The following is a 14,327-nucleotide window of genomic DNA, read 5'->3' as shown; positions in this document are numbered from 1 at the left end:
CTCTACGTCCATCCCATGGGGAATGGGAGCAGTAACAAAGGTGTTGCGTTTATATTTTTGTTGAGTGTAGTATTCAGTTTTACTTTCCCTGAATACCTCTGCCTGCATTTATACCCTCAATTTGTGTGTCCTCGTCGCCTTGTTATACTGTCGTCCACTCTTGCATCCTGATTGGTTTATTGTGGCTTACCGTGTGTCTGCATTTGGGGTCTTTGTTAACAAACGTGACTCTTTCGAATTTTTAATTACTGTAAGAATAAAACAGCATGAAATACCTGAGTCTGGACACTGTTAGAGAACATGTTTGCTGACGAATTTCATGCTTTCTGGAACTGTCCTGTGGGTTCTTCTTGGCAACACTGATGATTTCAATAATCAGCACAGGTTAACCTGATTTTAGTCTTTTTTATATCGCCACTCGAATGAACTCAAAAAACAAGATCAATACTTCTTAAAAATACAACCTGCAAGTGAGGAAGCAATGGCTAAGAACTGGTTAAATAAAGAATATCCAACAAACTTGAACAGATAAAATAAAAAGTTCAGGAAATCTGTGAAATTCATCAGCTGATCTTCTCTGTGAGAGTCTAGATGGCGAGGTTTCAATAACCTCGCCATCTAGGTTATTGAAAACTCGCCATCTAGACTCTGTGAATATAAGTACATAAATGACTAAGCTTTGCCTGTTTGTGTTGTTGTGACTACTGTTACTGTGTCTTTCTGGAGAGAGGCGGCAGATCTGTAGATATGACAGTTGGGTCCCTCCATTTTATAAAGAGGCCGATTTATCTTCAGAATAATAATTTAAAACAAACAAACATTGACTTGTTCTGATACCAGCTGCATCTTGAAGTGTGACTGATGTGGATGAATTATGACAGTAGAAGCTCCTTATCTCATCTATGTCTGTTTCTTCCCAGACAAAAGTCAGCTTTTGTCTGGGAATCGCAGCTGAACACATCGTTAGAGCTCCTGTTACACTTCTGATTCACAGTAAAAACAACACAACCTGCTTTTTATTTTCAAACTTTTTGATCTGAACAGAACTTATTCAGAAGCTCCTGATGTTAAAATTGAATGACTGAAAAACCTCCAAACTCTGAATATTAAACAGACTCGAAGAATAAACCACCTGGAACCTGAGCCCAAACCTAAACCTAAGCCTGATCCTGAACTCAGTCCTCTGAAGGTCTGACATGAAGTAAGGACCAGGCGGCATGTCCTCACAGAGCCATAGAGACCAGCACACACACACACACACACACACACACACACACACACACACACACACACACACAGCGTTGGCGTGGATCAGTTGTCTGTCGGCGACTGCAGGGTGAGTCCACATTCTGTTTTCCTCTCTTTATTCTTACTTGTGTGACATCATGATGACATCATCTACCTGTGTGTCCAATCTCTAATCATGTGACTGATGACGGGTTTAATTTATTAGCGGGTTTGATGATGTTGTGAAATGTAAATAGTATTAGCCCGCCCTCCTCTGGCAGTCAGACAATATGACTGTTTAAAGCTGTTTACACAAACAGAAAACAAACAAATGATATTTACTCATGATATCACTCGTATGTTTACAATTTCCTGTCAAGAAGAAAGAACAGAAACATGTTTTTTAGTTCTGAGTTCATCTCTGTGTGTCTTAGTAATGAAAACGGATTTTAACATCTGATAAATACTGCAGTTTCTTATTGACTGCCCAGCTGATCACATGACCGATTGTGTCCAGCTGTCTTCAAGTTTTTGCTGTTATGTCTGGTTTGAAAACCTCAAGTCAGCCATCATTGTGCCAGCTCACCAGCTGTCGCCTGTCCAAACAACTGTTGTCCAGCTGGTCTACAAAACATCTGTGAGAGACAAGACGCAGTCCTTACACACCTTCATCAGCACACCTGTATGGATGCTGCTTGTTGATTTGAGCTCTGTGTTCAGCACCATATTGCCCAACAAACTGGTTAATGAAGTGACCGCTTGAACTCTTTACTGAGCACATGGATCATAGATAGGCCCAGAATGCCAGGATGGGAGGCCACACCTTATTAACCCTAATCCTGAGCACAGGTGTGCCACACAGGTGCATCTTTAGTCCTGTCCTCTGCCTCCCATTCACATTTCTCATTTTTGGAAATGAGAAGATACACTTCAAACATGCACTATGATAAACAGCTGAACCTTCACATTTATTTTATTTACAGCCTATAGCACATTTAAAGTACAGGTGGTGATCCAAAGTGCCTTAAAGACATTCCAGGTCTCAACAAACACAGTTTAAAAATGCATGAAACGCTGAAAGGTGTGTTTTATTGTGTTAACTAATTATTGTGGAAAAGAAAAATTACAGTGAAATTGATGATGATTAATCTCATGAGTCATGAAACACTGCTCTCACTTACATAAGGTGCCTTTATAAGTTAAAAATATTGGTATTAGTAAAATTTGAGAAACATTTTTTACATTTCAAAAAAATAAAACTCCAGTAAGCATCAGGATTACAAACCATCCCAAGGTTTAAATCAATCAACACCTGAGGGAAGCTGTGTAACACCTGCAGGGTGATGTCATCAAAAGGCAAAGACCCCCACACATTACAGCAAATATATGAATGATTATTCAGAACAGTCTGAACAAAGAAAAGAATAAAATCAGCCATAATTAGACCGATTAGACTGGACATGTAGTCATACGCTTATGGACAAGAACAAAAATCATATAGGCCAATTATAATTTAAAACTATATAAAATAACCTGGTATCTAAGCAGTTAGTACAGCAACATCTACAGATTTATCACCACAAAACAAAATGGATGATCAGTTTGACAAATCTGTTTCTTATATTTTTATATTTTTGCAATTAAGAACATAAACAAATCCATAATTTTCTGATTGCTTTATTTTGAAAAGGTACAGTTCCTTAGTAACTTCCTATTTATATTACTGTTGCTTCAGGGCTTGTGGTGATTGGTTCCTGCTGACCAGGTGAGTCTGACTAACATCATCATCCAAAACCAGAACTGGTCAGATCCAGTTCAGACCGGCAGGATGTTCAGGTACACGCCTCCCTGGGTGGTTCTGTGTCACAGTCTGGACCAGGAGACGAAGGTGAGACACGCACTTTCTGTCCCCAGGGTCAGAGGTCAGAGTGGTGTGCTTGCATTACTTGCTGTTGTGTTACAGAAGCTGCAGTTCAGCTGAGGGGGGCAGCAGGGAGTGCTCTTCAGTTTGATGATCCAGCGTGGATCACGAGCTGAGGCCACTCTCCTGTCCTTCTGCGTCTTACCATAAAACACTCACAGGCTGCCACTGCCTGTTAGGAATATCATTAAAGACTGGTCTCTGGGGGCGGGGCGTTGCTTTAGGGGCGGGGCCTGTGAGTGGGCATTCAGTGACCTTTGGCACATCAGTCAGTTGTTCTTCAGGCTGTGCAGCAGGCAGAAAACTGATCAGAGGTAAGAAATCAGCTCAGATCTACCTTTACATGATCAATCAGACCTTTAATCAGTAACAACTATAATCAATAACATCTTTAATTAATGATATTTATAATCATTGACTAGTGATGAGACTGGGAGCGCCATTTTTCTGAATCCAAGGTGCGAAGGAGAGTATACTCCTTCACACCTTGCTGCCTTATTATTAGTTATTGATTGTCACATGACCAGGACTTGGTTACTTCTTGAAAGCACCCGAAACACAAAGTTTTACAGCCCTGCCCCCCGAGGATCAGTTTCTGGGTCTCTGGGTGGTCTCCAAACAGTTGGACATGTTATCAGGTGACAGCAGCGGCTTGTCTGCAGGAGGAGCCTCTTATCAGGCATGCTCAGACAGGAGGGTGCTCTGAGGCCGCCGCTGTCTGGAACACTCCAGGAATCAGTCGAGTGTCATCTGCGGCTCGTGTTTGGCTGGTGAATTTCTGCACAAACAGGTGAAAGAAGACTTTATACCAGGGAATAAAATAACAGGCCTGGGGACCAGAAGAGGCCCTCTGAAAGGCCGGTCTGTTCCTGTGGCGTGACGGAGTAAAAGTTCGCAGATGCCCACATAACTGCCCGCAGGGGTATCAGAGCAGCTACTGAGTGCTAAAGTGATTTCTGAAGCTCTTTCAGGGGCGCTCAGGTGTGAGGAGATGGTAGCATAAAGAGTCCCTGACAGCAGGAAATGCTGGAATGACAAAGAATAAGAAGAAATGTTGTCTCTGAGCACCTCATAGCATTTCCAGCCTGCACGGACTAAAGATTATAGATGGCCATCACTGCCGGTCTGAGTCCTGACTCAGCTCAAAGACACAGACAGTTGAGGAGCACACCTGACCTGATGTCCTGCACTCAGGTGTGTGTGTGTATCTGTAACCCTGGCATGCTCAGCTGATTGGTGACGGCTCTGAGCCGCAGTTCTCCGTGCTAACAGGCCTTTTTACAACTTTGTCAGCTTTTGAACTTTGAACTGCTGCAGGTTTATAACCCTCTGACCTCCACCTTTATCCGAGCAGCTCTGAACTTTATCCGTTTTATGGTGGATTAATTATTAGAGTTCATGACCACAGACGAGCTGCCTTCCCATAAACGGTCATATGACTTCAGTCAGTCTTTTACGAGAGTCGCTGTAAACATTATCATTGATCTATCATTCCTTGGATTCAGTTAAATTTCCTCCATAAAAACTCAGCTGCTGATTCCAGTTCAGGTCAGACATGCTACAGTCAAACACGTGCCCCGGGGCCCTGAACCAGCCCCCCAGCTGGATAAATCCGGCACACTTAGTGAATGTACAGAGAAAAGTACAGGAAGTGATTAGTGGATCGGTTCTGCTTCTCCTCATTTCCTGTCTGTGTCTCATGTTTAGTGACAACGTTCATATAAAACACATTCCTAATGATGAGGTCAATGAGTCCCTGTGGCCCCAAAGCTCAGGGTTTGCTCTGAAGTTTATGGATTTGATAAACTTCTTTAAGTGGTCACAGCAGCTCCACCTACCTGCCCGATGATAACCGGTCTGCTGTGACCTCCTGTCTCAGCTTCCGGCTCCATGTTTGGATGGATCTGAGTCTTTTCAACCCTTATGTTCAGTGCAGGGTCTGTACTTTACAACGTAAAGTGCACTGAGGAAACCATTGTTGTGCTTTGGCACTATATAGATAAAACTGAGTTGAACTGGATGTTTCCAATGCAACCAATCAGCCCTCCAAATTGATTCCTGTTACTAGAGAAACTGTCCTATCCCTATTGCTGTCCTCTGTGGTTGCTACAGTAACCATTCTTTCCTCCCTGTTGTTTCAGAGACTTTCTGCGGGCAACCATCAGGATGTTTTGACTTTTCCATCTTCTCAGTCGAGTTCTGTTCATCACCATCTGTCAGAACCTCTGTCTCCCGCTGGTTCTGCCACACCACCTGCAGCCATGGACAGCACTCCAAAGAATTGGGTTTTAAAGCCTCTGTCCCCCACGCTCCAACCATCAGACCTACGCACCATTGCTGTACCAGCCCCAGGTCCAAATGACCTGGACACCGCCTTTAGGAGCATCTCAGTTTCACACAGTCAGCCTTGCGTAGTCGTCTCCTCCCAGCAGGGCGACGAGTCTCAGGATGTTGTGGTTCAGGCCCGGCAGATTGCTGTGTCGCCTGATGGGGGAAACTCCAGTGACGAGTGGCAACCCAGCAGTCCCAGCAGTCCTGGCAGCAGCTCAGGCTCTCATTGTGGGTTTTACTCCTTTGTGGAAGATCCAGGAAGCCCCAAGGCTGAGCATAATGAAGCTTGGATGGTCTCACCCCAGCGCCAGGCTATGCTGGCCACCCTGAAGCAAGAGAAGGGCTTCAAACTACAGACCTACACAAGCAGCAAGAAACCCGAGAGTCTATTCTCAGAGGGCAACGGAGACCTGCAGTACAAAGTTGATGCAAACAATGGAATCAGAGTGGTTGGTGAGGAAGAGGAGAAGGAGCTTCGCAAAGAGATCATTCGTACCCAAGCTCCAAAGAAGAGTGCTGGGTTTCAGGACCAGCTGAGCTCCCAGGAGGATCTGAGCCAGTCTACAAACAAACTGATAGAAGGTTTCAGTTTAAGCTACAAGCCAGTCAGTTCCAGACCAGAACCCCCTCGTCCTGCTGAGCCCGGAACCATCGACAAGGAGCAGATCAACTTCAACACAATCCGACAACAGTTTCTGAAGTTGGAGCAGGACCGGCTGAAGGCTCCGTCCAGTCCTCTGAAGTCCCCAAGAACACACCTGAAGTCATATTTGTGGCCAGATCTTGATGTAACCACACCAAAGAAGGTGGAGACAAGTAACAACGCAGCACAGTTTAAAGCACCTGAAGAAGATGAAGCATATCGACAGAAGAAGGTGACGGTGTTCCAGACTGAGGAATGTTTGAGCAGGCAAAGCAGCGTGTTTGATGACCTGGACTCTGGACTGGAGGAGCTATCAGGAGAGGTGGGTGGTGGCTACGTCAGCGATGATGGGGTGTTCAACGATAACATACAGCAGCTGAACAGACCCATCAAGTCCACTAGTGCTTGTGAGACCCCAATTGAACGGGAGATTCGGTTAATCCAGGAACGTGAGGAGAACCTGCGCCGCTCTCGAGGCCTGAAGCTTAGTGACAGTTGGGGACAGATGGTTGAGATCAAAACCAAACGCTTACAACCACGACCAGCACCGATCAAAATGAAAGAGAAGACTCGAGTGAGCTTCATTGTCCAGGGAGAGGTCAAAAACGAGAACCAGAATAAGCTTGATCCTTCTCAGAATATCGAAGAGACTAGAAGTCAGTCGGAGCCACGAAACAAGGACAGGTGGACAGAGGAGAGCAGCCAGCCTGAGTCTGAAACAAGTGAAGTCTTTCCATCTCCTTGCTGTCCTCATCGACACCCTGAAGAACAAAAACAAATGAGCCCGATTCCCTCTTCCTTGATCGAGATAGACTCTGGGGTCCAGGACAGAAGACGTCTTGACCAGGATCAAGTGTTTTCCTTTTCCTCTACTGCCTCCCTAGCATTGACACCTCAAAATGAAACAGCCCTTCAGTCCTGGAGGGAGAGCCTGAAGTCCACTGGCCTGCAGTGTAGAGGAAAAGGAGCCCCAGACTTCATTGAGAAGGAAATTGAGGAGGCTCTGAGAAGGGAGCAGGAGCTGAGGGAGTCCAGGGAGGAAGCCAAACAGCAGCTGTTCTCTCCAGCTCCTCTGGTGGAACAAGCGACCCAGAAGGCCGTCAGTCAGTTCTACCCGCCGATAAAAACAGGTACGTACTGTTGACCCGATCACAGCAAACTCAAAGTGCCCCATAATTCTCAATGTCAGTTTGTTCTGACAGTCCAATCACGTCTAAACGTTTTTTGATGTTTCCAGACCTCATTAGATTTTAGTCCTTTGATATCTCAGGAAAGACTCAACATAAATTTCAGCTTAGGACCAAATATGATTTTTGAGGTGACTCTAACTGTCACCGGCCTTATTAAACCCATGTAACACTGTTGTTGGTCCAATGGTGTCTGAGTGACTCATCAGGTCCAGCAGTAAAACCTCCCAGGAGGCCCACATTGACCAATGCTGTGGTTCATGTTCAGCTCAAGGCTCTAAAATGTGCTCAGTTAGGTTTAGGAAAAGATGGTTTGGGTTGAAATATGCTGTTTCACAGTAACCCTGCTCTGTTGCATTAAATTATTGTGTTTCAGGACGATGTGTGGAGCAGCAGTCACAGTGACTGACTGAAGGTTAAACACATCTCATCACTGTTAGCTTAAATTAATCAGCAAGTTTAAAAGTCAAATATGTGGAAATGTCCACAAAGCCAAACAGTAACCTATAACCATATTTGCGCTTAGCTGTTCTCAGATGTTCTTCAAAAGAACTATTTAAAGCTTTATTCAAACAGAGCAAAGACAACAAATGAAGTGGTAAAAAAAGAAAACACAAAGAAAAGCTGCGAGGCTCACATGTATCCATACTCAGGACAAGCAGGATGTTATACAGTTTCCTCCAGCTCATCACTGTCATTAGTTTGTAGTTTTCAGGGTTTGTTTCAGTCTGCAGTTCCTCTGTCCACCTGGTGCTGTATGGCGTTATTTTTGTGCCACTATTCTGAGTGCACGTAAAAAAAAATTTGAGCGCATGTAAACATTTTCTTTACAAGTGTTGTATTTTGAGGAGAAATTTATCTTGAGCAAAGAAATGCTACATTTTGAGCGAACAAAATTCATTGCTGCATGCAAAAAATGTATTTCAGTGTTTGCTGCTATCAATAGAAACACACAGTAACAGCTCCTCTTGCTCAGTTTTTGCATTTGTTCTTGCTCAGATCTCTGCGGACCTGTTCGCAGTGTGTCGCTTGCACTCTGAACATCTCTGCTCCCTGTGCGTTCAACTCTTTCTATAGACTGTTATATTTGTGCCACAAAACCAACCAATCACACACTTGGATGCAAAAACTTCTGATTGCCTGTTTTGGTCTCTCTTTGTTCACTCAAATTTAGTTTTTCTTTGCTCAAAATAAATCTCTCCTCAAAATGCAATGCAACAACTTGTTTTTACGTGCGCTCAGAATAGTGGCACAAAAATAACGCCATACTGCTGCTATCATCAGATTTTCACAAGCAACTTTTACTAACAGGGTTTTTTTTGTTTATAAACACCCAGTTTGTGATGTTCTGACTTAAGTGACTAACAACAGGTGATGCTGAGGGGGAAATCTTCAAAATAAAAGACCCAGAGATCAGAGCAGAGAGACAGAGTGCTGCTGAAGGTTTAAATGGAATCCACTGAAGGAGTGTGAAAATGATCTGCAGGAAGGAAGGTAAACTTGTTACATAAAAATCAGAGAATGAGTAACTCAACGAAAGAAATGATCAAAGTCCAGAGAAGCACCGAAATCCACTTCAGTCAATCAGTAACAGCTGCTCCAAAGCCACACACACACACTCGCTCATCAGAGCAGGCGACCAATCAGCACATTCTGTTATCCAGAGAATCCACGCTGGGAAACATTGCAGCAGCGCAATCTTAAGAAACCCTGCCTCACAGCAGACATGATGAGCAGACTGTAGATAAAAGATGGACCCAACCTCTGTGATGTTACTCATTGGTTTATGAACCCCTGGTTTTAACAGTTTCGCTGCATGATCATCATCAGTGTGCATCCTCAGACTGTACAGGTGTATCACACAGACACAGATATCTGCTAACCAGTGCTCAGTAACATCCAATTATAATCCTCAAATCTCACTGCACACCCAAACTGGAGCTTAGACCTGTTGGACTGTGTGTTGGTACAGTAACCTCTCAGCAGCCATACAATTGGTCAGATGATGTCATTAAAAATGCTCCAAAATCTCCAACTGTACAAACACGGTGAAGCTAGTGTTACAGGTACCATGTGGCAACACCTGTAGAAAGCTATATATGTGTCCTGCAAGCAAATTTTCAAATGAAAATATCACTTACATTGAAAGTAAAATAGCTTAAATATAAATGAATTCACATAAATGTGATCACGTGTTAGTGGATATCACACTACCAGACAGCTAGTAGCTACAGACACATGGAAGTCTTTGAGGACTTACTTACTGCTCCCTCTGCTGGCCGTTAGAGGAACAACCACAGCTTCACATTAAAATGATTCCACTGAATATAACTGAAAACTGGAAAGCTCCACCTTAAATGTGTTTCCTGTTTAAAGTTCTGTTTCCATTTAAATAATAAAAAATAAAAAAACATGATCGGAGGAAACAGCTGCTGTTCAAACACTGATGACATCACAGCGTGTCACATATGACGTCATTCATGATTTCCTCCACGGTGTTTCAGAGAAACCAGCCAGCGTGTCTTCTCCTCGCCCCTCCCTCCGTCTGCCCTCCGTCTCCTTCATCACGGCTCGGCCCTGGACCTCCTCCTCTCCCTCTCCCTCCTCCCCCTCCCTAGCAGTGCGAGGTCTGACGGAGACTCTGCTGCAGAACTTTGAGGAGTATCGAGCCAAACTGAAGCTGGAGGAGAGTGCAGTAAGTAGTTTTGCTCTTTCTGTTTTTTCAGCCTCTTCCTGCTTCAGGAGATGATGAAGATGATCATTTAGACGTTGTCAATGAAATGATGCTGCACAAATAAAATGGAAGTGAATAAAATAAAAACCAAGGTCCAACAAAGCTGGGTCTGTGTGAACTGTAAAACAAGCCAGAATGCAACAATCTGTAAATCTATTAAACTAATATATTATTTACTACAGAACACAGAAAACACAGAAAATGTTTAACCATGGTAAATGTTTGAATAAAAATATGAGCTTGTGTTGAATCTGATGGCAGCAACACATCTAGACAGGTCCATGTTTCCTCTTCCGTAACATCAGTCTGTGAGCTGAGGAGAACAGCTGAAGATCACAGAAATCCAATACTGATTTACAGCCTCATCCCTGCGCTCAGATCCACTGAATATGCTGATGATGTCATGTTGTGTAATTGATAAAATGTTCACAGCAAGGACTGTGATTCTGAAACAGGTTGGTGAACTTCTGAGAAGCTCCACCTCTCTGAGAGGATCTTTTTCCACCTGATCACGTGGCCGACCTGCTGCCAGCTCCCTTTGATCTTTTCTTTTGCACTGCTGGACTTTGACACACTTTTGCTGCTCCGTCGCAACTTTTAGGTCAAGTCGCTGATGCCAAATTCCACATTAGCTCAGATATGTTATGAAACAGTAAAATGTCTCATTTTGAGTATTTACTGTGTTTTTGTGCTCTATTGTGGATAAAATATGAGTTTATGGGATTTGCAGATCATTGGATTCTGTTTTTATTTGCAGTTCAACCAGCGTCCTGACTGTTTGAACTGAGGTTTTAAAACTGCACAATAATAACAGAATCTATTTTTATTTGTTTGTTTCTTTACAGTACGCAGGGATCCAGCCAGTTGATGAGATCAACAACGAGGTATGGGCTTCTCCTGTAACCTTAACCCCTTTACTCCTTGTCTCCTTAACTCCTTGTCGTCTTGGCCTGTTTTCAGGTTGTGGAGTCGACTCGAGTCAATCGACATAAGAACCAGGGAGCTCTGCTCTGGGAGGCCAGACAATTTGCCAACCAGGAGAACCAGTGAGTGTGCCTGACTCCAAAACCGGACTCGACCTCAAGCAGCAGGGCAGGAGATCCTGAAATACGGGACTGAGTTTCTCTCCTCAAGCTGGGATGCAGTGGTTTCTAAAGACGCTCCAACAGAAATGGCTGTTGCTGATTGGTCCTTGAAGATGACAGCAGTTCCCCTTGTCTAATCAGCAGTCCGTTGGTTAGAGCCTAAAACAGAGACAACGTGTCTGATTCATATAGAGAAAAAAAGATAGTTCCAGTGTTTATCTGGAGACTTTTAATCTGACACAGCAGCACGGGAAGTTTCTGATTGTTTTCATGATGCATCAAAAATAAAAAATGATTTTTAGTCCTCAGACATTCAGATGGTTCACAGCTGCAGCATTATAGCAGAATCCCAGCGACAGGAAGCTCAGTTTTACCTGCTTTCTGAAAAACACCTGAACAGAGGGTTCTAACTTTCTCCAAAAGATCCAGAAACGGGAAGTGTAGCCAAACTGAGAACCCCAAACCCATCTCTGAAACAAAGGTTTACAATGTGTTTTTAGCAGCATTACCAGAAAACCTTCCACACAAAATTAAACAGTGATTCTCATTGCTTTAACCCCCTAAGACCCGAACTCTTTCATTGCATGCATTTTTAATTTCTCTTTGCTATTTGGGCTGATTGTGACCTGATGAATGTAAAAACAAAGAATTACCAGATTTATTTATTTATTTTACCTGATTTTTGTTTATGAGAAAAATGAGATCCACATATGAGGACATTTGTTTTAAATTTTGATAGAACAGTGGCAGTATAATGTCCCTGTAAGTGGATATCAGGCCCTTGTAGAGCAAAATTTTGTATTTAGGTCTAGACAACCAAAAATGTGATGTCCACATATGTGGTACATTTACTTACTTAAACACACCAACACAGCACAAAACATAAACACAATAAACAAACACATTGTTTGGTGAGGTGAGTGTAACCAACAAAATCAGAGGGTACCTGGTGACAGCAGAGAGGAAGAAATCTCTTTAACCGGGAAGAAAACCAGGATCAGGGAGGAGGAGACAGGAAAAGAGGATGTGATGTTTCTCAATAAAGTCTTTCTTTACTTCAGTCCATACAAAAACCAACCATATGGACAGCATCCTCCTCATCATACAACACAAAAGGTGATCAAAAAACAGAAGATCGAACTCACTCATACAGCAGATCATTAGATCAGACCATAATCTAGCTGTGCACCCTGTCAGTGTGAACTCACAGCTAAAGAAAAAGTCACCTGACACCAGATTTAAAATATGTTTCTGGACAGATGAACAAGATGACAATGCATCGAGGTCGGATATTTTTTTCAGCGTTAGTTTCCATTATTAAAAACAACAACGAGTAAATACTAGTAAAGGAAACCACAATAAACTAAAATTGGGCGCAGGTATCTTTTAATTTTTTTCCGCCTAGAAGACTCCGCTCAGGGAAGAATGTTACCGGGGATAGAGGATGGTGTCCGCGGCGCCCGTCAGATAAACAGCCGGTTCGTCGCACAGGGCCGATATCAAACTGATCACAGAGGTTATATCAGTCATCTCACAGACAAACACGTTTATATGACACGCGGCTTAAACGTCTCGCCTAGACGCTGTTTGAGTAGAGCTTTGGGGTGCCGTCAGTTTTTATAGTCAGGCAGCTGTAGAGGCAGCTACGGGGTCCCCACATCCTTTTAACAGAGAGCGGTTTGTTTTTAACAGCAGCAAGCAAAAAGCGCTGAGTTTAACTCAAGTCTGGTGTTTCAATGTTTTGGTATTTTAATTACTTTAAGTTAATATTAAACAGCCTTAAAAACAGGAAAAGAAAAACGGCTAATTTTCATTCTCATCTGCGTGACAGAAGCGGAAAACCTTCAGGTGAGCTAACGCTAGAGGCTAGTGCGGCTGCTCATTCACTGTTGTGACTGAGTACTTTGAGTACTGTGACTATGGTGTTATTTGGCACGGCCTGGGTGAACAGTTTGATGTTCAATTTGAAAAAGAAGCAGCTGAACTGCTTGAAGTTTGTAAAGACGTTTCGTGCAACAGGCTTCTTCAGTTCTACAAATTAAGGTGGAGGGTCCCAGGTGTTTAATCCCCATTAGAGGTGATTCTGGGTCATTTACCCACTAGTGATCACGTGAGTCAACACCAGAACCAAGGTATGAAAGAAGGTGGAGCTCATTACCATCAGTGGGGTTTAATGGTGCAACCACTGTGAGATGTTGCCCCAGCCCATCGTGTGACCGGTTGAGGACACCTGAGCCAAGGTGTGAATCTGGGTGGAAATAGTCGGTTTTGTAAACCCCGCCCTCTGTTCAAAGATGTTCGTTCACAGTGGACATAGATGCTTCTTCCACTAACCATCACTCCTCTCTGTCCGAAATGTGAACATTGGCATCCTCAAAAGAGTGACCTTTGACTTTTAGATGCAGATGTACAGCTGAGTCCCTCTTCTGTGTACAGGTTTGAGCTTTCCTTGCAGCACGGCACTGCACAGCATACACTGTTGTTTAGTTTGTGTTTGGGATGAACCAGTTTGTGTCTGAGTGTGTAGCTGGGTCTGAAGTACACTGGGATGCTTCTATGATAAACCTGCTACATACGGGATTACAGTGTTGTTCCCCTTTGTCCTTCTTATTCTCCCTAGTTGGTGTCTGACCTTCTTTTCTGTGCATCTTTGTTGATTTGATGAAAGTCCAGTGTGGACAACCACATGTTTTAAGAGCTTTCTTCTTTGCATGTATGTTCCTTTTCTTTCGTCCTTCTACTTGTGCTTTGCTTTTTCACCTATCTGTAGTGCTGTCCCCTTTGAAAGTTTTTACTTTCCACTACTTCGGGTAAAGGTGGCACTGGAGAGCCCGTGGCTCATGCATCTGTCTGACACATGTAGTGGTAAGGCAGAGGTCTGATCACTCATGTTCATCTCTGCTCTATCCACACAAACAGGTCAGTAATCGGTGTTTAAGTGATTAGAGCAGCTGACTAGTCTGTTTTTTAGGTGACACATCCACCTGCGATCTAGATTCTTCTTCTGTGGTGGAATCATGGAACTGGCCTATGTGTGTGAGTGGGAGAAGCGTCCGAAGAGCACGCACTGCCCTTCCATCCCGCTGGTCTGCTCCTGGTCCTGCAGGAACCTCGTGGCCTTCACCACAGACCTGAAGAGCGAGGACGACGACAAGAGTACACACACACACACACACACACACACACACACACACACACA

The 14,327-nt window shown here is 43.6% G+C and overlaps 2 protein-coding genes across 4 annotated transcripts in view; both read left to right on the top strand.

Annotated features, from left to right (window-relative positions):
• The first annotated feature begins 3,385 nt into the window (after positions 1-3,385).
• Positions 3,386-11,684, top strand: misp (mitotic spindle positioning). Its single transcript, XM_005732397.1, has 5 exons — positions 3,386-3,462; positions 5,290-7,252; positions 9,814-10,004; positions 10,889-10,927; positions 11,004-11,684. The coding sequence occupies exons 2-5, from the start codon at positions 5,410-5,412 to the stop codon at positions 11,091-11,093; spliced, it is 2,163 nt and encodes a 720-aa protein (XP_005732454.1). The 5' UTR covers positions 3,386-3,462; positions 5,290-5,409; the 3' UTR covers positions 11,094-11,684.
• A 900-nt stretch (positions 11,685-12,584) lies between these two features.
• The window catches only part of med16 (mediator complex subunit 16), a 9,009-nt gene continuing 7,266 nt past the window's right edge, over positions 12,585-14,327 (top strand). The window contains exons 1-3 of one of the 3 annotated variants that reach the window (XM_005732395.2): positions 12,585-12,976; positions 13,528-13,564; positions 14,100-14,284. In XM_005732395.2, coding sequence (XP_005732452.1) covers positions 14,146-14,284 — 139 coding nt within the window. In that variant the 5' untranslated portion in view covers positions 12,585-12,976; positions 13,528-13,564; positions 14,100-14,145. The other 2 variants (XM_005732394.2, XM_005732396.1) reach the window with 2 other exon arrangements.

The sequence above is a fragment of the Pundamilia nyererei genome, unplaced genomic scaffold (assembly GCF_000239375.1).
Source record: "Pundamilia nyererei isolate P.nyererei 1_Seehausen unplaced genomic scaffold, PunNye1.0 scaffold00046, whole genome shotgun sequence".
NCBI lineage: Eukaryota > Metazoa > Chordata > Actinopteri > Cichliformes > Cichlidae > Pundamilia > Pundamilia nyererei.
Note: the sequence above shows the minus strand (reverse complement) of the source record. Positions and strands in the feature narration are given on the sequence as shown.